This window comes from Bufo bufo, chromosome 7 (assembly GCF_905171765.1).
Source record: "Bufo bufo chromosome 7, aBufBuf1.1, whole genome shotgun sequence".
Lineage (NCBI taxonomy): Eukaryota > Metazoa > Chordata > Amphibia > Anura > Bufonidae > Bufo > Bufo bufo.
This window is the reverse complement of record NC_053395.1, coordinates 152,932,047-152,953,556: the sequence shown is the minus strand read 5'-3', so window position 1 is coordinate 152,953,556 and position 21,510 is coordinate 152,932,047. Positions and strand designations below refer to the sequence as shown.

Genomic DNA, 21,510 nt, shown 5'->3' with positions numbered 1-21,510 from the left:
TGTCCCGTGGGGTGATCTTTATGAATGACAGGAGGCTTCTGCATAGTATTTCCTATGGAGCCCTTGCCTGTAATAGGGCTCCATAGGAAAGTAGTAAACTCATCATAGATTCCAATGCAAGTGCATTGGGGTCTATGATAATAGCAATCTAATGAACTAGACTAGAAAAAAAAAAAATATATAAAAAAATTAAAGTTTTTATAAATAAAAAAAAATAAATAAAAAGAAGAACTAAAAAAAAAAAAAAAAAAAAACACATTAAGGGTGTTGCGATGTGCGAAAACGTCCATAGTATAAAAATATATCGTTCAAATGGCCGAACCGCCGTTTTTGGTCGCTTTATTTTCTACAAAAAAAATTAAAGAAAAAGTGATCAAAAAGTCACACACACCCCAGAATGGTATCAATGAAAAGTTCAGATCGACCACAAAAAAATGAGGCCCCATAAAGCTCCGTACACATAATTACAAAAAAGTTATAGGGGTCAAAATACGGCAACAAAAAAAATAAAACTACATTTTTCCCACTTTTTTATTTTTGTATAGCTATCAAAACGCAAGAAAAACTATACATATAAAGTATCGCCGGATTCGTACTGACCTGTAGAATAAAAGTAACCGGTCAGTTTGATCGTAAATCGAACGTCGTAAATAAAAAACCTGTAAAACTGTGGTGGAATTGATTATTTTTATTTATTTTTTGCAATTTCACCCCATTTGGAATTTGTTTTCCCGATTCCCACTACATGATATTCAATATTAAATGGTGGCGTTGGAAAGTACAACTTGTCCCGCATAAATCAAGCCCTCATATGGCTATGTGAACAGACAAATAAAAAAATTAAAAAAAAGTTATGGCTCTGGGAAGGCAGGGAGCGCAAAACTAAAAACGCAAAAAAAATAAAAAATAAACTCTGGGCCTTAAAAGGTTAACTAGACCTCAGAAGATACGATACCAAATGAAAAAAAATATAGAAAATAAAAAAAAATCATACTCACCTGCTCCTCACTGGGCTGGATTAGGAAATTGTCTCGTCCCCGGCCTGTGTACTTTAGGCCAGGGTCAAGTGTGCCGCTGCTGCAAATGACTAGACTCCGCACGTCACAGCTAGGCGACACACTGCCGCTGAGGCTGTTTTTTGTTTTTTTTTCCCCTAGAGTACCCAAATTCTAATGTAAAAATATCCAACTGCCAGTACTCCAGCTGTTGTGAAACTAAAACTCCCAGCATGCTTCATTCACATCTATGGGAGTTCCAAAAACAGCCAAGTGTGCATGCTAGGAGTTGTAGTCTCATCACAGCTGGCGTGCCAGAGATGGCTGATCCCTGGTCTAGGCAATGTACCCTGAAAGATTATCAAAATTAGGGTTATTCACATTAGAAAAAAGACGACTGAGGGGAGATCTGATAACTATGTATAAATATATCAGGGGTCAGTACAGAGATCTATCTCATCATCTATTTATCCCCAGGACTGTGACGAGGGGACATCCTCTGCGTCTGGAGGAAAGAAGGTTTGTACACAAACATAGAAAAGGATTCTTTACGGTAAGAGCAGTGAGACTATGGAACTCTCTGCCTGAGGAGGTGGTGATGGTGAGTACAATAAAGGAATTCAAGAGGGGCCTGGATGTATTTCTGGAGTGTAATATTATTACAGGCTATGGCTACTAGAAAAGGGTTGTTGATCCAGGGAGTTATTCTGATTGCCTGATTGGAGTCGGGAAGGAATTTTTTATTCCCCTAAAGTGGGGAAAATTGGCTTTTACCTCACAGGGTTTTTTTGCCTTCCTCTGGATCAACTTGCAGGATGACAGGCCGAACTGGATGGACAAATGTCTTTTTTCGGCCTTATGTACTATGTTACTATGTTACATGCACTCCCATTAGATAATGCCGAGTCCAGAGCGGTGCTTTCTAGTATATTCTTTATTCTAGCGTACTAATCCTCTGTCTAAATAGTGACAAAGAAACGCGATGAAAAGGCGGCGACGTAATACGAGGGGGAGCTGTAGTTCTCTATTCCACGATACCGCACTGTACTCTCCTATCAGGAGTAGATCGTACAATACACAGCATCTGATGGAGAATACTGGCAACTAGGGCTGGCCGGTCAATCTAATAGTTTTTTTTCCAGAATCATCGGTACAATGAAAAAACTACCAAATACTTATAGCATTGAAGTCAATGGGTCCGCATCCATCTTTTGCATACTTGCAATTTACAAAACAGATATGGTTGTGTGCATGAGGCCTTAAAGGGATTTTCTGGGATTTTAATATTGATGACCCATCCTCAGGATAGATCCGACACCGCCGTCAATCAGCCTAGCCTCCCCTTCACTGTTTACCTGCTCGCCATCGCAGCGGTGAGTCACCCCATTCACTTCTATGGGTGAAGCACTGTGGTAACCAGCTGCGCCCACGTCACAGTCCCACTCCCACTCCCAAACAGGTGATAGGTCACCAACTGTTAAATTCTGGAAAACCCCTTTAAACTGACCAGAAACATCACATCAATTTGGTGGGATTGGCAAACAATCAAGAAATCTCCTATTGGCACCTTAGGGTACTTTAACACTTGCGTTTTTCTTTTCCGTCATAATGGCGCCATGCCGGAAAAGAACTGATCAGTTTTATTCCCATGCATTCTGAATGGACAGTAATCCGTTCAGGATACATCAGGATGTCTTCAGTTCAGTCATTTTGACTGATTAGGCAAAAGATAAAACCGCAGCATGCTACGGTTTTGTCTCCGGCCCAAAAAACTGAAGACTTGCCGGAATGCCGGGTACGGCATTTTTTTCCATAGGAATGTATTAGTGCCGGATCCGGCATTCAAAATACCGGAATGCCGACTCCTGCACAGACTAGGGTTGGACGATATCAAAAATATTCCCACGATAACGATATTAAGAAATTTATCGCGATAACGATATATATCGCGATAAATGCCCATTTAGAAGAAAAAAACACTTGGGGCCACAAGGAGACGTTACACTGTATGGGGGCGGCCACAAGGAGACGTTAATTGTTATACTTTTATATGTCATTTTTCACCATTTCGGGTATCTGTAACTAGTCGATTGACTTCTAGTAACAACAAAAACATTACAGGGTTAATTCTGTACCAGAACGAGTGGTTTATAGTAGGGATGTCCCAATACTCTTATTTAAGTACTCACCGATACCAATTACCGATACCAATTATAACAAATAAATAACACATTTATTTTGTGACCACTGACCAACCAAAAGTCCAAAAAACAGCCCCCAGCCTCTGATCAGCCCCCCATGTGCCCCCAGCCTCTCCCTCTTATCAGCCCCCTCTGGTAACTCAAGCCCCCCCAGTATTAATCATTGGTGGCAGTGGCCACAGGGTCCCCCCCCCCCCATCATTGGTGGCAGTGGGCAGTGCGCCCCCCCCTCCCTCCCCAGTATTAATCATTGGTGGCAGTGGCCACAGGGTCCCCCTCCCATCATTGGTGGCAGTGTAATGCTGGGGCTCCGATCGGTTACCATGGCAGCCAAGATGCTACTGAAGTCCTGGCTGCCATAGTACGTTAGTGAGCAGCATTATACTCACGTGCGCTGTGGCCGCCGGGCGCTCCTTCTTCTGTCTGTGCGGCGCATTGCTAATGCTTATACCATTAGCAATGCGCTGTACGGACCTATGAGAAGGAGCGCCCGGCGGCCACGGCGCACGTGAGTATAATGCTGCTCACTAACATACCATGGCAGCCAGGACTTCAGTAGCGTCTTGGCTGCCATGGTAACCGATCGGAGCCCCAGCATTAAACTGCTGGGACTCCGGTCGGAACTGCCCACTGCCACCAATGATGGGGGGGGGGACCCTGTAGCTACTGCCACCAATGCAGAGTCAGAGACTGAAGAACATTCCCGTCACCCGACCTCTGAGAGGACGCTGTGATCCTCGCAATTAACCCCTCAGGTGCCACACCTGAGGGGTTAATTGCGCGGATCACAGCGTCCTCTCAGAGGTCGGGTGACGGGAATGCGAGTCACAGAATTCTTTCCCCCACGCCGAACTGCTAAGAGCGCCGCCGTAAGCGGCCAGCAGGTATCGGGGACATTTGCACGAGTACAAGTACTCTGCAAATGTCCAGTATCGGTACATGCTGGGGTGGGCGGACGCAGATTTAGAAGCGGTCAGCGCACATGACCGCTTCTATGACGTCACAAAATACCGCGGTAATTAGGTAACAGCGATATCACCATATCGCAGTTTTTTTAATACCGTGGTATATCATGATACCGGTATATCGCCCAACCCTAGCACAGACCAAAAAAAAAAGTTTAAAAAATAAATGCCGCATTCGTTTTTCTGGATGACAGATCCGGAATTTCAATGCATTTTTCTGACTGATCAGTCTTACAAATGCCATCAGTTGGCGTACGTTTTGCCGAATCCGGCAAAGTGTGAAAGTAGCCTTACATTTTTAGTGACTCACAGCTATTCTTATAATCTGTACCTGTCACAGTCATAACTACCTCTCACCCCCATGACTTTCACTGCAGGATTGGAAACTGCTGTAAAACTATGGTTGCCATGGGCAACAAGGAGAGTCCCGCTATATCCTTGTGGCCCATGACCATATCGGCTGTAAAATTCCTTTATTCTGGGCATCCAATAATCCAGAAAGCCTGAACCTGGCAATTGTTACCAGCACAGAAATAAAACATAAGATGGAAATTTCGACTCTGAAAGTCCCAGTAACAGATTTATAGCGCTCCCTGCCCTGACAAGTGTGTTATGTATCATTCTTAAAACCGCCTGATATTCCAGTACTGGACTGGTTCCACTGGTTTGTCAGTCAAAAGAAAAATAAATAAATAGGTTACCTATCCTTATTTTAATGATATACTGCCTTAAAGGGATTTTCCACTTTTTTTTTTTATTGAGAGACCTAGCCACAGAATAGATTGTCAACATGTGATTGGTGACACTCTGCATACGGCGCCGTACACTGTGTGGTCACTGCAGCGCGGCTCCCACTGAAGTGAATGGGGGCAGCGCTCCAGTTATAAAGCTCCATCCGCAGGACAGGGCTGTGTAGTTCTGGGGCCGGAGCTAGATTGTAACAGCTGATCGGTGGCCCCTGCTGACATCCGGTGGATCGGCCATCAATAGAAAAGTAGTGGACAACCCTGTTAAAGCAGTTGTTCTCCTCCCCTCCTCCCCCCTACCTGATGCCCACCACTGGGTTCCAGCTCCTTCACTCCCCCACCCCCAAGCTGTTGTAGCTCTCAGGTCCCCCTGAGCCAAGATCCAGCCTGAAGTGGGTCACGTTGCTCCTATGTGTCACATGACACGTGGGAGACACATCACTGCTGCAGCCAGTCATTGGCTGCAGCAGCCACAAACCAGATGTTGAAGTGAGGAGATTTGGGGAGAGCCGGAACCCAGCAGCGGAGATCAGCTATGTATGATTCCCTACACAGGTTGGGCCACACTGGGAAGGGGGTTTGCCGTAGAGACCCCAGGGGTGAACTATCCCTTTAAGGTACATGCACATGGAAAGTCCTCCATGGATTTTGCTCCGGTTTAATTTGATGGACTCCTGTTTTTTTCCCACCATACTATAAACTATATGCATCAGACCAACTGCAAAATCTGAAACAAATCTGCAGTACAATCAAGTTGCAACAGATCAACAAGATAGGGGATAACTATCAGAATGATGGGGGTCCTACCACTGGGACCCCCACCGATCACAAGAACAGGGGTCCCACACCCCCTGAAATGAGCGGAGCGGCCGGTCACATATGCGTGCAGCCTCTCCATTCATCTCTATGGGAATTCCGGAGATAGCCAAGCGCTGTGCCATATACTCCATATACTAGTTATATACTATCACTTCTAACAGCCAGAATACCCCTTTAAAATCCAAAATGCATCTCTAACTACGTGCCGATTCCATTGCGCCGATTTTCCGCCACCCCCGGACGAGATTCTCCTGTATACGCTGCAGACTGTCCACATGCAATACTGTTTCCAAAAAAAATCTGCAGCACGACTGCCACAGGTGGACGCACCCTAAAACGTACAATCTTTGTACCGCCAAACGGCGATCACATAAGACACGATGGCGCTGACAGACGCGTGCGCCATAAAAAAAAGCGATATCTACCACATGGATAAAAGGACCACACACACACAGCTGGCATCGCCTCACACCTACAGACACATAGGGAAGACAGGGAAATAATATGGCGCAGCCTTAACCCCGCAACAGTGCCCCAAAGTGCAGAATAAAAAAGTTTTGCACACTCGGGCACCGTAAGTAGGTGGCACGGTCGCCAGCCACACACAGAAGGGCAATGAATCATGTCACCCAATGTGCAAAGTAGTGCAAATAACTCGCTGGGAGTTGTAGTACTGGCAGCTGTCTACTATGGAGGGGCTTCTTACTAAATGCCAGGGTAACTGGGCGACAGGAGCAGGGTGCCTGTCACAACTCCCCAGGTGCACAAAGGCCATTGCCCCAAACACGGTGCAGCCCACCCCGCCAGGCCGGCGCCCTGTACCCACACACTGCAGCATGTCGGTGCCCACTCTGCCCGACCTGGGTGCGGCCTGACCCCGTTGACATACTCACAGACAGCACGCTCATCCGGAGCGGAGGCTCCAGCACACACGCCATCTTGGTCATCCCGCCCACAGTCGCACTTTCCACACGGATACTTGTATACCCACGAGCCCTCTGTGCACACATGGCGGTGTAAGCATATTACTGGCTGGCTTAGAAAATGAAAGGATTTTTTTTAATGATATACTCGCTTTATTTTATAAAGGAGGGGACTCCTCAGCCGTGTGGAAAGTGCGGGCTGAAAACCAGCGCAGGTTTACCTGAAGTGACAGCTGCTGTGTACAGCGCCGCGCGCGCCCCGGACGGGGGATTATTTACCTGGCACCATAACAAGGGCTGACAGGGCGGGAGGGATAAATATACGGGGTGACCTCACGCTGTGTACGGACTACAGGGTGTGAGATCAAGGAGGATGTGCACAGGATAGGAATAGAACATAATGCAATACTGGCTTCTGCAGAAGTTACAGGTGCGGATTGTCTGCAGCTTCCACATATTGTCTGCTGTGGATTCACCAAAGATGGTGGTGCCAGCCCTATTACCACCTCCCAACCGTCCCGGATCCGGCAGGACAGTCCTAGATTTCAGTGGCTGTCCCGCTCTCAGTTAGTGTTGAGCGAAGGGAGCGTCGGCTGCTTCATCCAAAGTCGTTTCGTTCCAAACAATACTGTGCGGAGATCCGTCTCCGTACAGTATTAGAATGTATGGGCTCCGATGAGCCAAAGTTATTTGCGAAGTCGTGTGTGACTTCGGTAGTTGATTTTTAAAGGGGAAAACCACTTTTAGGCTACATGCACACGACCGTGCCATTTTTTGCGCGGATCCATAAAAAACAGAAGCCGCCTGTGTGCCTTCCACAATTTGCGGAACGGGCCCATTGTAGACATGCCTATTCTTGTCCGCAAAACGGACAAGAATAAGACATGCTATATTATTTTTGCGGGGGCCACGGAACGGTGCAACGGATGCGGATAGCACACTGAGTGCTGTCCGCATCTTTTGCGGCCCCATTGAAGTGAACGGGTCCGCACCCGAGTCGCAAAAACTGCGGCTCGGATGCGGACCCGAAAAAACGGTCATGTGCATGAGGCCTGAAACTTGAAACCGAACTCTGCTTCTGTTCCGAGGTAATAGTCGGAACTGAAGCAGAGTTTGGTTTTAAAGTGGTTTTCCACTTTAAAAATCAATCACCAAAGTTATTCCACAATGTCACGCGCGACTTTGTGAATAACTAACTTCGGCTCATCGGAGCCCATACATTCTAATACTGTACGGAGATGGATCTCCGTACAGTATTATTCTGAAGCTTTGAACGAAGCGACTTCGGATGAAGCATCGAAAGCTCGCTTCCCTCAACACTACTCACAGTATCACGATTTTCATGCTTCTGACGTAGAAATAAAACCTGGATTATAAAAAATAAAATAGGCATGCTAGTGCATCTCAATGAATTAGAATATCAGTGAAAAGGCAATTTATTTCAATAACTGAACTGAAAAAAGTGAAACTCATATATTGTATAGATTCATTAAACACGGGTCTATTTCAAGCCTTTATTTCTTTTAAAGCTGATTATTATGGCTTACAGCTAATGAAAAGCCAAAAATCTCCAAAATTTTGAATATTGCGAAAAAGGTTCAATATTGTAGACCCATGGTGTCAAACTCTGATCAGCACAAAACAGCTGCAAAGGTCTCCTAAGCCTTTAGGGCGCTTTCACACGTGGCAGAAAATTCTGCGACTGAAAAACAGTTCCACTCACCTTAGTGAGTCTTGCAGAATTCTATGTGCTTGCCATCCCACTCAAATGAATGGAACCGGTTTTCAGTCGAGGAATTTTCTGCCACAAAATCTGCCGCATGTGAAGGCACCCATAAATGGTCCCTGAGTCTGGTTCAGTAGGCTACACAATCAGGGGGAAGACTGCTGACTTCACAGTTGTCCAGAAGACAGTCAATAACATCCTCCACAAGGAGGGTAAGCCACAAAAGGTCATTGCTAAAGAAGCTGGCTGTTTAGAGTGCTGTATCCAAGCATATTAATGGACAGTTGAGCGGAAGGAAAAAGTGTGATAGAAAAATGTAGGGATAACAAGGATTGTCAAGAATTTGGGGGATATTCACAAGGAGGACTGCGGCTGGAGTCAATTCTTCAAAAGCCACCACACACAGATATATCCAGGACGTGGGCTACAACTGTCTTGTTCCTTGTGTCAAGGATTAAGGAAAAAAAGAAGGAGTGTTAATCAAAGGAACCCCTGGGTGAATCTCCCGGGGGTTCCAGGTAAAACTCTCAGGGCGCCACAGGGTGGACTGAGGAAGAGGTGTAAGAGAAGGAAGGGCTGCCTGTGGTGGTTACTTATGTACGGAAAAACTGTTACATCAATGTATAAAGGGGAGTGAAAAAGGTGAGTAACCACACGATTGGCGCCAGTCCCCTTGTCGTTCTATAGGGTAGTTTGTGGTGATGGAAGAGGTAGGTAGGGCTGGGCCGGTGGGTGCTAGTTGTTTAAATTCATACTGGCCCGTCTAAATATTCACAAGCGGTAAGAGTTTTTTTTTTATAAAGGTTAAAATGTAACATAAAATCATAATCAAAATAAAATGATCAAAGTAGTCGTAAGCAAATACTCATAAGATCATCATAACATCCATCAGTGGGAGGACGGCTATAAAGACAGTGGTGGGAAAGAAGAAAAAAAAAAGAGATAGATCCAAAAATGAACTCACTTCACCAAGGAGGTGTTTTGTGGGATAAAGCTCAAGACACCTACAAAACTAACCCCCCTCGCCTGGATCGCTCATAGAATCTTAGGAAGAAACGGCAGTTCCACAATGGATACTTCTTGTTAATCCCTTTTATTGATATAGCCAGACCAAGAAGTATCCATTGTGGAACGGAAATGGAAGAGGCCTAAGGACAACAAGGACTGGACTGTCCTATTTTCAGATGAAAGAACATTTTATATTACATTTGGAAATCAAGGTCCCATAGTCTGGAGGAGGGGTGGTGAGGCACACAATCTAAGTTGCTTTAGGTCCAGTGTGAAGTTTCCTCAGTTAGTGATGGTTTGGGAGTCATGTCATCAGCCAAAGTCAGCGCAGCCGTCTACCAGGAAATCTTAGAGCACTTCATGCTTCCCTCTGCTGACAATCTTTATGGAGATGGTGATTTCATTTTCCAGCAGGACCTGGCACCTGCCCACACTGCCCAAGGTACCAATACCTGGTTTAATAACCATGGTGTCACTGTGCTTGATTGGCCAGCAAACTCACACCTAAACCCATAAAGAATCTATAGGGTATTGTCCATAGGAAGATGAGACACCAGACCCAACAATGCAGACGAGCTGGTATTTAGTTTAACCGCTTGCCGCCACGCTAACGCCGAAAGGCGTCATTGCGGCGGCTCCCCCAGGCTACGCTAACGCCAATAGGCGTCATCTCGCGTGAGCCGAGATTTCCTGTGAGCGCGCGCACACAGGCGCGCGCGCTCACAGGAACGGAAGGTAAGAGAGTTGATCTCCAGCCTGCCAGCGGCGATCGTTCGCTGGCAGGCTGGAGATGTGATTTTTTTTAACCCCTAACAGGTATATTAGACGCTGTTTTGATAACAGCGTCTAATATACCTGCTACCTGGTCCTCTGGTGGTCCCCTTTGTTTGGATCGACCACCAGAGGACACAGGTAGCTCAGTAAAGTAGCACCAAGCACCACTACACTACACTACACCCCCCCCCCCCCCGTCACTTATTAACCCCTTATTAGCCCCTGATCACCCCATATAGACTCCCTGATCACCCCCCTGTCATTGATTACCCCCCTGTCATTGATCACACCGCTGTAAAGCTCCATTCAGACGTCCGCATGATTTTTACGGATCCACTGATAGATGGATCGGATCCGCAAAACGCACACGGACGTCTGAATGGAGCCTTACAGGGGCGTGATCAATGACTGTGGTGATCACCCCATATAGACTCCCTGATCACCCCCCTGTCATTGATCACACCCCTGTAAAGTTCCATTCAGACGTCCGCATGATTTTTACGGATCCACTGATAGATGGATCGGATCCGCAAAACGCACACGGACGTCTGAATGGAGCCTTACAGGGGCATGATCAATGACTGTGGTGATCACCCCATATAGACTCCCTGATCACCCCCCTGTCATTGATTACCCCCCTGTCATTGATCACACCCCTGTAAAGCTCCATTCAGACGTCCGCATGATTTTTACGGATCCACTGATAGATGGATCGGATCCGCAAAACGCACACGGACGTCTGAATGGAGCCTTACAGGGGCGTGATCAATGATTGTGGTGATCACCCCATATAGACTCCCTCATCACCCCCCTGTCATTGATCACACCCCTGTAAAGCTCCATTCAGACGTCCGCATGATTTTTACGGATCCACTGATAGATGGATCGGATCCGCAAAACGCATACGGACGTCTGAATGGAGCCTTACAGGGGCATGATCAATGACTGTGGTGATCACCCCATATAGACTCCCTGATCACCCCCCTGTCATTGATTACCCCCCTGTCATTGATCACCCCCCTGTCATTGATCACCCCCCCTGTCAGGCTGCATTCAGACGTCCATATGATTTTTACGGATCCACGGATACATGGATCGGATCCGCAAAACACATACGGACATCTGAATGGAGCCTTATAGGGGGGTGATCAATGACAGGGGGGTGATCACCCCATATAGACTCCCTGATCACCCCCCCCCCCTGTCATTGATCACCCCCCCTGTCATTGATCACCCCCCCTGTCATTGATCACCCCCCCCCTGTCATTGATCACCCCCCTGTCATTGATCACCCCCCTGTCATTGATCACCCCCCTGTCAGGCTCCATTCAGACATTTTTTTGGCCCAAGTTAGCGGAAATTATTATTTTTTTCTTACAAAGTCTCATATTCCACTAACTTGTGTCAAAAAATTAAATCTCACATGAACTCACCATACCCCTCACGGAATCCAAATGCGTAAAATTTTTTAGACATTTATATTCCAGACTTCTTCTCACGCTTTAGGGCCCCTAGAATGCCAGGGCAGTATAAATACCCCACATGTGACCCCATTTCGGAAAGAAGACACCCCCAGGTATTCCGTGAGGGGCATATTGAGTCCATGAAAGATTGAAATTTTTGTCCCAAGTTAGCGGAAAGGGAGACTTTGTGAGAAAAAAATAAAAAATATCAATTTCCGCTAACTTGTGCCAAAAAAAAAAAATTTCTATGAACTCGCCATGCCCCTCATTGAATACCTTGGGGTGTCTTCTTTCCAAAATGGGGTCACATGTGGGGTATTTATACTGCCCTGGCATTCTAGGGGCCCCAAAGCGTGAGAAGAAGTCTGGTATCCAAATGTCTAAAAATGCCCTCCTAAAAGGAATTTGGGCACCTTTGCGCATCTAGGCTGCAAAAAAAGTGTCACACATCTGGTATCGCCGTACTCAGGAGAAGTTGGGGAATGTATTTTGGGGTGTCATTTTACATATACCCATGCTGGGTGAGAGAAATATCTTGGCAAAAGACAACTTTTACCATTTTTTTATACAAAGTTGTCTTTTGCCAAGATATTTCTCTCACCCAGCATGGGTATATGTAAAATGACACCCCAAAACACATTCCCCAACTTCTCCTGAATACGGAGATACCACATGTGTGACACTTTTTTGCAGCCTAGGTGGGCAAAGGGGCCCACATTCCAAAGAGCACCTTTTGGATTTCACCGGCCATTTTTTACAGAATTTGATTTCAAACTCCTTACCACACATTTGGGCCCCTAGAATGCCAGGGCAGTATAACAACCCCACAAGTGACCCCATTTTGGAAAGAAGACATCCCAAGGTATTCGCTGATGGGCATAGTGAGTTCATGGAAGCTTTTATTTTTTTGTCAGAAGTTAGTGGAATATGAGACTTTGTAAGAAAAAAAAAAACATCATTTTCCGCTAACTTGTGACAAAAAATAAAAAGTTCTATGAACTCACTATGCCCATCAGCGAATACCTTAGGGTGTCTACTTTCCGAAATGGGGTCATTTGTGGGGTGTTTGTACTGTCTGGCCATTGTAGAACCTCAGGAAACATGACAGGTGCTCAGAAAGTCAGAGCTGCTTCAAAAAGCGGAAATTCACATTTTTGTACCATAGTTTGTAAACGCTATAACTTTTACCCAAACCATTTTTTTTTTACCCAAACATTTTTTTTTATCAAAGACATGTAGAACAATAAATTTAGAGCAAAATTTATATATGGATCTCGTTTTTTTTGCAAAATTTTACAACTGAAAGTGAAAAATGTCATTTTTTTGCAAAAAAATCGTTAAATTTCGATTAATAACAAAAAAAGTAAAAATGTCAGCAGCAATGAAATACCACCAAATGAAAGCTCTATTAGTGAGAAGAAAAGGAGGTAAAATTCATTTGGGTGGTAAGTTGCATGACCGAGCAATAAACGGTGAAAGTAGTGTAGTGCCGATTTGTAAAAAAGGGCCTGGTCTTTAGGGGGGTATAAACCTGTGGTCCTTAAGTGGTTAACCACCTCCCGTCCGCACGTTGACTAAAAACATCTGGGAGGTGGTTCTATATCTCTGAATGGACTATTCTGAACGTCCATTTAGAGATTGTAGCTTCACTCTAATCGTGCAGATGCTGATCAGGTTGTCAGTGACAGCAGGGCAACCCTTAGAGAAGGCGGGGACAGTTCCCAGGTGTCCCTGCCTTCTAGATCGCTGTATACCGAGCGCTGAAAATCCACCCAGTCCGATAAACACCATAAAAAAATAAAATAAAAACTGTCAAAAAAAAGCCATTTTTGTCACCTTACATCACAAAAAGTGCAACACCAAGTGATCAAAAAGGCGTATGTCCCACAAAATAGTACCAATAAAACCGTCACCTCATTCCGCAAAAAATGAGCCCCTACATAAGAAAATCGCTAAAAAAATAAAAAAAAACTATAGCTCTCAGAACATGGAGACATTAAAACATCATTTTTTTGTTTCAAAAATGCTATTATTGTGTTAACCCCTTAAGGACACAGCCTTTTTACACCTTAGGACCAGGCCATTTTTTGCAAATCTGACCAGAGTCCCTTTAAAGGGTTTCTGTCACCCCGCAAAACTCATTTTTTTTTTTTTGGATAGTTAGATTCCTCATAGTGCGATATAGGAGAATATAATGCTCTTACTTACTTTCATGCGGCCGATTCTTTATAAAACAAAGTTTTATAATATGTAAATGAGGGCTCTACCAGCAAGTAGGGCGTCTACTTGCTGGTAGCTGCTGCAGAAATCCGCCCCCTCGCCGTGTTGATTGACAGGGCCAGCCGTGATCTCCTCCTCCGGCCGGCCCTGTCAGTAATTCAAAAATCGCGCGCCTCGCGTCATTCGGCGCAGGTGCTCTGAGATGAGGAGGCTCGTATCCTCAGCACTCCCTCAGTGCGCCTGCGCCGATGACGTCTTCTCTTTCGGTGATGTCATCGGCGCAGGCGCACTGAGGGAGTGCTGAGGATACGAGCCTCCTCATCTCAGAGCGCCTGCGCCGAATGACGCGAGGCGCGCGATTTTTGAATTACTGACAGGGCCGGCCGGAGGAGGAGATCACGGCTGGCCCTGTCAATCAACACGGCGAGGGGGCGGATTTCTGCAGCAGCTACCAGCAAGTAGACGCCCTACTTGCTGGTAGAGCCCTCATTTACATATTATAAAAGTTCGTTTTATAAAGAATCGGCCGCATGAAAGTAAGTAAGAGCATTATATTCTCGTATATCGCACTATGAGGAATCTAACTATCCAAAAAAAAAAAAAAGAGTTTTGCGGGGTGACAGAAACCCTTTAAGTGCTGATAACTTTAAAACGCTTTGACTTATCCAGGCCGTTCTGAGATTGTTTTTTCGTCACATATTGTACTTCATGACACTGGTAAAATGAAGTCAAAAAAATTATTTTTTTTGCACCAAAAAATACCTAATTTAACAAAAATTTGGAAAAATTTGCAAATTTCAAAGTTTCAGTTTCTCTACTTCTGTAATACATAGTAATACCCCCAAAAATTGTGATGACTTTACATTCCCCATATGTCTACTTCATGTTTGAATTGTTTTGGGAATGATATTTTATTTTTTGGGGATGTTATAAGGCTTAGAAGTTTAGAAGCAAATCTTGAAATTTTTCAGAAATTTACAAAAACTCAATTTTTAGGGACCAGTTCAGGTCTCAAGTCACTTTGCGAGGCTTACATAATAGAAACCACCCAAAAATGACCCCATCTAAGAAACTACACCCCTCAAGGTATTCAAAACTGATTTTGCATACGTTGTTAACCCTTTAGGTGTTGCACAAGAGTTATTGGCAAATGGGGAGGAAATTTGAGAATTTCATTTTTTTGTCTAATTTTTCATTTTAACCCATTTTTTCCACTAACAAACCAAGGGTTAACAGCCAAACAAGACTGTATCTTTATTGCCCTGACTCTGCCGTTTACAGAAACACCCAATATGTGGCCGTAAACTACTGTACGGCCACACAGCGGGGCGTAGAGTGAAAGGTGCGCCGTTTGGTTTTTGGAAGGCTGATTTTTATGGACTGGTTTATATATACCATGTCCCATTTGAAGCCCCCCTGATGCCCCCCTAGAGGAGAAACTCCCTAAAAGTGACCCGATCTAAGAAACTACACCCCTCAAGGTATTCAAAACTGATTTTACATACGTCGTTAACCCTTTAGGTGTTGCACAAGAGTTATTGGCAAATGGCGATGAAATTTGAGAATTTCATTTTTTTCCCTAATTTTCCATTTTAACCCATTTTTTCCACTAACAAAGCAAGGGTTAACAGCCAAACAAGACTGTATCTTTATTGCCCTGACTCTGCTGTTTACAGAAACACCCCATATGTGGCCGTAAACTGCTGTACGGGCACACAGCGGGGCGTAGAGTGAAAGGTGCGCCGTTTGGTTTTTGGAGGGCTGATTTTGCTGGACTGTTTTTTTGGCACCATGTCCCATTTGAAGCCCCCCTGATGCACCCCTAGAGTAGAAACTCCATAAAAGTGACCCTATCTAAGAAACTACACCCCTCAAGGTATTCAAAACTGATTTTACAAACTTTGTTAACCCTTTAGGTGTTGCACAAGATTTAATGGAAAATAGAGATACAATTTCAAAATTTCACTTTTTTGGCAGATTTTCCATTTTAATATTTTTTTTCCAGTTACAAAGCAAGGGTTAACAGCCAAACAAAACTCAATATTTATGGCCCTGAATCTTTAGTTTACAGAAACACCCCATATATGGTCGTAAACTGCTGTATGGGCACACGGCAGGGCGCAGAAGGAAAGGAATGCCATTCGGTTTTTGGAAGGCAGATTTTGCTGGACTGGTTTTTTGGCACCATGTCCCATTTGAAGCCCCCCTGATGCACCCCTAGAGTAGAAACTCCATAAAAGTGACCCCATCTAAGAAACTACACCCCTCAAGGTATTCAAAACTGATTTTACAAACTTTGTTAACCCTTTAGGTGTTGCACAAGATTTAATGGAAAATAGAGATACAATTTCAAAATTTCACTTTTTTGGCAGATTTTCCATTTTAATATTTTTTTTCCAGTTACAAAGCAAGGGTTAACAGCCAAACAAAACTCAATATTTATGGCCCTGAATCTTTAGTTTACAGAAACACCCCATATATGGTCGTAAACTGCTGTACGGGCACACGGCAGGGCGCAGAAGGAAAGGAATGCCATTCGGTTTTTGGAAGGCAGATTTTGCTGGACTGGTTTTTTGGCACCATGTCCCATTTGAAGCCCCCCTGATGCACCCCTAGAGTAGAAACTCCATAAAAGTGACCCCATCTAAGAAACTACACCCCTCAAGGTATTCAAAACTGATTTTACAAACTTTGTTAACCCTTTAGGTGTTGCACAAGATTTAATGGAAAATAGAGATACAATTTCAAAATTTCACTTTTTTGGCAGATTTTCCATTTTAATATTTTTTTTCCAGTTACAAAGCAAGGGTTAACAGCCAAACAAAACTCAATATTTATGGCCCTGAATCTTTAGTTTACAGAAACACCCCATATATGGTCGTAAACTGCTGTACGGGCACACGGCAGGGCGCAGAAGGAAAGGAATGCCATTCGGTTTTTGGAAGGCAGATTTTGCTGGACTGGTTTTTTGGCACCATGTCCCATTTGAAGCCCCCCTGATGCACCCCTAGAGTAGAAACTCCATAAAAGTGACCCCATCTAAGAAACTACACCCCTCAAGGTATTCAAAACTGATTTTACAAACTTTGTTAACCCTTTAGGTGTTGCACAAGATTTAATGGAAAATAGAGATACAATTTCAAAATTTCACTTTTTTTGCAGATTTTCCATTTTAATATTTTTTTTCCAGTTACAAAGCAAGGGTTAACAGCCAAACAAAACTCAATATTTATGGCTCTGATTCTGTAGTTTACAGAAACACCCCATATGTGGTCGTAAACAGCTGTACGGGCACACGGCAGGGCGCAGAAGGAAAGGAATGCCATACGGTTTTTGGAAGGCAGGTTTTGCTGGACAGTTTTTTTTTTACACCATGTCCCATTTGAAGCCCCCTGATGCACCCCTAGAGTAGAAACTCCAAAAAAGTGACCCCATTTTAGAAACTACGGGATAGGGTGGCAGTTTTGTTGGTACTAGTTTAGGGTACATATGATTTTTGGTTGCTCTCTATTACACTTTTTGTGCGGCAAGGTAACAAGAAATAGATTTTTTGGCACGTTTTTATTTTTTGTTATTTACAACATTCATCTGACAGGTTAGATCATGTGGTAATTTTATAGAGCAGGTTGTCACGGACGCGGCGATACCTAATATGTATACAATTTTTTTTATTTATGTAAGTTTTACACAATGATTTCATTTTTAAAACAAAAAAAAATGTTTTAGTGTCTCCATAGTCTAAGAGCCATAGTTTTTTCAGTTTTTGGGCGATTATCTTGAGTAGGGTCTCATTTTTTGCGGGATGAGATGACGGTTTGATTGGCATCTATTTTGGGGTGCATATGACTTTTTGATTGCTTGCTATTACACTTTTTGTGACGTAAGATGACAAAAAATGGCTTTTTTTACACCGTTTTTATTTTTATTTTTTTACGGTGGTCATCTGAGGGGTTAGATCATGTGATATTTTTATAGAGCCGGTCGATACGGACGCGGCGATACCTAATATGTATACTTTTTATTTATTTATGTAAGTTTTACACAATGATTTCATTTTTGAAAGAAAAAAAATCATGTTTTAGTGTTTCCATAGTCTAAGAGCCATAGTTTTTTCAGTTTTTGGGCCATTATCTTGGGTAGGGTATGATTTTTGCGGGATGAGATGACGGTTTGATTGTTACAATTTTGGCGTACATGCGACTTTTTTGATCACTTTTATTACCTTTTTTGGGAAGTAAGGTGGGCAAAATTTCAATTTCATCATAGTTTTTTTATTTTTTATTTTTATGGCGTTTACCGTTCGGGTAAAGTAACATGACCGTTTTATAGATCAGGTCGTTACGGACGCGGCGATACCAAACATGTGTAGGGAATTTTATTTTTTTCATTTTTAATCAGTGATAAATGTGTTTTTTTATTTTTACATTTTTTTCACTTTTATTCACTTTTTTTTTGACCCAGACCCACTTGGTTCTTGAAGATCCAGTGGGTCTGATGTCTGTATAATACAGTACAGTACAATATATATTGTACTGCACTGTATTTTACACTTGTCTGAACAGATCTATGCCTTTTAGCACAGATCTGTTCTGCACCATGGACAGCAGGACGCCTGAGAGGCGTCCTGTTGCCATGGGAACCTTCCCCGTCTGCTCAGTAGTGGCCAGAACTGCGCAGACGGGGAAGGGTAAGGAGGGGATCTGTCGGGGGGCTCTCTGGGGGCTCTCTCCCTCCCCATCGGGGGGCTGCAAAGGCACAGCAGCCCCCCGATGGGAGAGGGAGGGAGCTCCCTGCGCTGTTAACCTTTTCCATACAGCGGTCCGTACGGACCGCTGTATGGAAAGGGTTAAACGGCTGACATCGCATCGCAGTGGTCAGCCGTTTATACCAGGGTGCCACTAATGTGTATACCCACTAGAAACCAACGATTATACAAGGGGAGGTGGGCGGGGGATCGCGATCCCGCCTGCCGCACCGCCCGCCTCCCGCACCGCCCACACCGCCCGCAACCCTCCCCCTGCACCTCCCGCCACCATAAAATCATTCGGGGGGGGGTTAATAAAACGTTATTTTAGGAATATAAAAGTTTCTGATAAAAGTATTTTTCGTTTGTATATGTATTTCGCCATAGTGATGTGCACCACATACAGGTTGTGCTGACCCAATTCCCCACATTTTTTCTTTGTAGTATGTATTGGAGGCGTGGCGATCTCCATGTAGTCTTGCACACCTGACCAGTCAATCTGTCCTGGAGGCTGGTTTTAAAGTCAGTATAAAACTGAGTCTGCTTATATAGAACCTACCAGTAGCCATTTGGCTCCAGGAGAAGTGTATGGTGGGCTCAGCGTGCATGTTGGTACTTGCATCCCTGGATCCGATAAAAAATGTAATGGCACCGGACGGGGTTAAAAGCAGAGTGTGCTTGGCGTGCACGCTGACCTGCATTCCCTGGATTTTGTGTGGCTGTCATGGCCCACAAACAGGTAGGAACTAGTGTTAGGGACCACTCAAATAGAGGCGACCTTGACGTGGTGAGTGGCTTATTACGCTTTGGCCAAAATGTACACCAATGCCTCATCCAGCATGGAGGCAAATTACTGGATGTAGAGTGCTATCACATTTGTATTTTTCCTTTATCAGAATTGCATTTTTTCCCCAATTCTTCCCCATTTGAAATTTTTTCCCCGCTCCCTACTACATGGTATGCAACCGTAAATTGTGCCATTAGAAAGTACAACCTGTCCCGCAAAAAATAAGCCCTCATAAAGCTATGTGAATGGAAAAATAAAAAAAGTTATGACTATGGGAAGGCGGGGAGTGAAAAACGAAAACGCAAAAATGGAAAATCCCATTTTACAAAATCTTGGAGTGCCCCTTTAAGGCTACTTACCGTCCCCCATTGACTTTCAATAGAGTTCATGATGGATCCGTCTTGGCTATGTTACAGATAATACAACCGGATTCGTTCATAACGGATGCAGACGGTTGTATTATCAGTAACGGAAGCGTTTTTACTGAACCCTGCCGGATCCAGTAAAAACACTAGTGTGAAAGTATCCTAACTTGACACTTCTAAACCCCTCATCTAGAGATTTTCTCTGATTATTTAACAAATAAGATGTATACAGATGTATCCCCCCCCCTAAAAGCATTCCTTCTGCATATACTGTGCAGGCTGCATCCTTGTGTCTGAGCCCTAAAGAGAATTGGGCACATTTACAAAGACCGGCGTTTTCACGACGATCTTTGTTTCCCCTTGCACAGCTGGAGGATTAGACTAACTTATGTTAAGGTGTGCTCTTCATCATAAATTTGGCTAAACTTAGGCAGTTGTGAGCCGAGCAGAAAAACGATCCCAACCCCAGGCTGGCATTGTTTTTCCCGACATATAAAGCTGTTTCCAGGTATGCATGTTACTAAATTTGCCAGGGCCAATGTCCTGCTGAACTGTCGAAAAAGTTTCTACACTTAATATTGTCACACGGCCAGTTAAAAAGGCAACTTGCGGCTATTTTTACGACTAAAATAGTCATAGGTCCCTTAGGCCCCTTGCAGACGAGCGTGAGCGGATTAGATCCGGATGCGTTCAGTGAAAAATGCGCAATTTCGCAAGCAAGTTCATTTAGTTTTGTCTACGATCGCGTTTAGTTTCATTGCGCGGGTGCAATGCGATTTAATGCGTTTTGCACGCGAGTGATAAAAAAACGGAATGTTTACAAACAACATCTCTTAGCAACCATCAGTGAAAAACTCATCGGATGCGATTTTCAAGCAGCCCCATTCACTTCTATGGGGCCAGCTTAGAGTGAAAATCGCAGAATATAGAACAGGCTGCAATTTTCACACAACGCACAAGTGATACATGAAAACCAACGCTCATGTACACAAATCCATGAATGGGTCTGGATTCCGTGTGGGCGCAATACGTACGCATCACACATTACACCCGCGCTGAATACTCGCTCATGTGAAAGGGGCCCTAAATGACCTCCATTAAGTCCATTTTATATCAATGAGAAAACACTGACTGCCCTTAATATCATATTATATTGTCAAGCATGTGGGTCGTCTTCATTTTTTCGGGTTGACGCTGTTGTCTGGGTGTAATACAATAAAGTTATTCGAAGACCTGTTTCCTGCCTAGTTTTCAAAAATATACATAGGCGTAGTGCACCTCCTAGTGGATGAAATGAAAAAATGCACATTTGATTCCACTGTAAAGTATCTATATTGATACAAATGTTTTTCATAATATGAAGTTCTGTGGGTCCGTCTATCTGTTTCACCACAATACGCAGTGAGGGTACCTGCACATAGCTCCGATTTTTATGCAGAAAATCTGCACTATTTATTGTGGTTTTGGTGCAATTTTTGTGCCCTTTTTAAACAGATTTTCTGTTTATGTTAACAACCCCATAGTAATCTATGGTGAAAACCGCTCTGCTGTACATAGGGTGCAGAATCTCACAAACAATTGACAGGCTGCGGATTTCAAAATCCACACAGTAGGCAAATTTTTCGCACAAATTTTGCATGAGCTTTGTTAAATCTTGCACACGACCGTATGTATTTTGCGGTCCTCAAAAAATACAGTTGACATCCGTGTGCATTATGTATTTTTCGGAACGGAACAGCTGTCCCCAAATAGAACAGTACTTTCCTTGTCCGTA

General features: G+C 44.0%; 1 protein-coding gene across 2 annotated transcripts in view; it reads right to left on the bottom strand.

Moving 5' to 3' along the window:
- The window catches only part of ARMC8 (armadillo repeat containing 8), a 113,586-nt gene extending 106,865 nt beyond the window's left edge, over positions 1–6,721 (bottom strand). For both annotated transcript variants that reach the window (XM_040441695.1, XM_040441696.1), the window contains exon 1: positions 6,620–6,721. In XM_040441695.1, the coding sequence (XP_040297629.1) occupies positions 6,620–6,673 (54 nt within the window). In that variant the 5' untranslated portion in view covers positions 6,674–6,721. The remainder of the gene's footprint in view (positions 1–6,619) is intronic.
- Between the last annotated feature and the right edge of the window lie 14,789 nt (positions 6,722–21,510).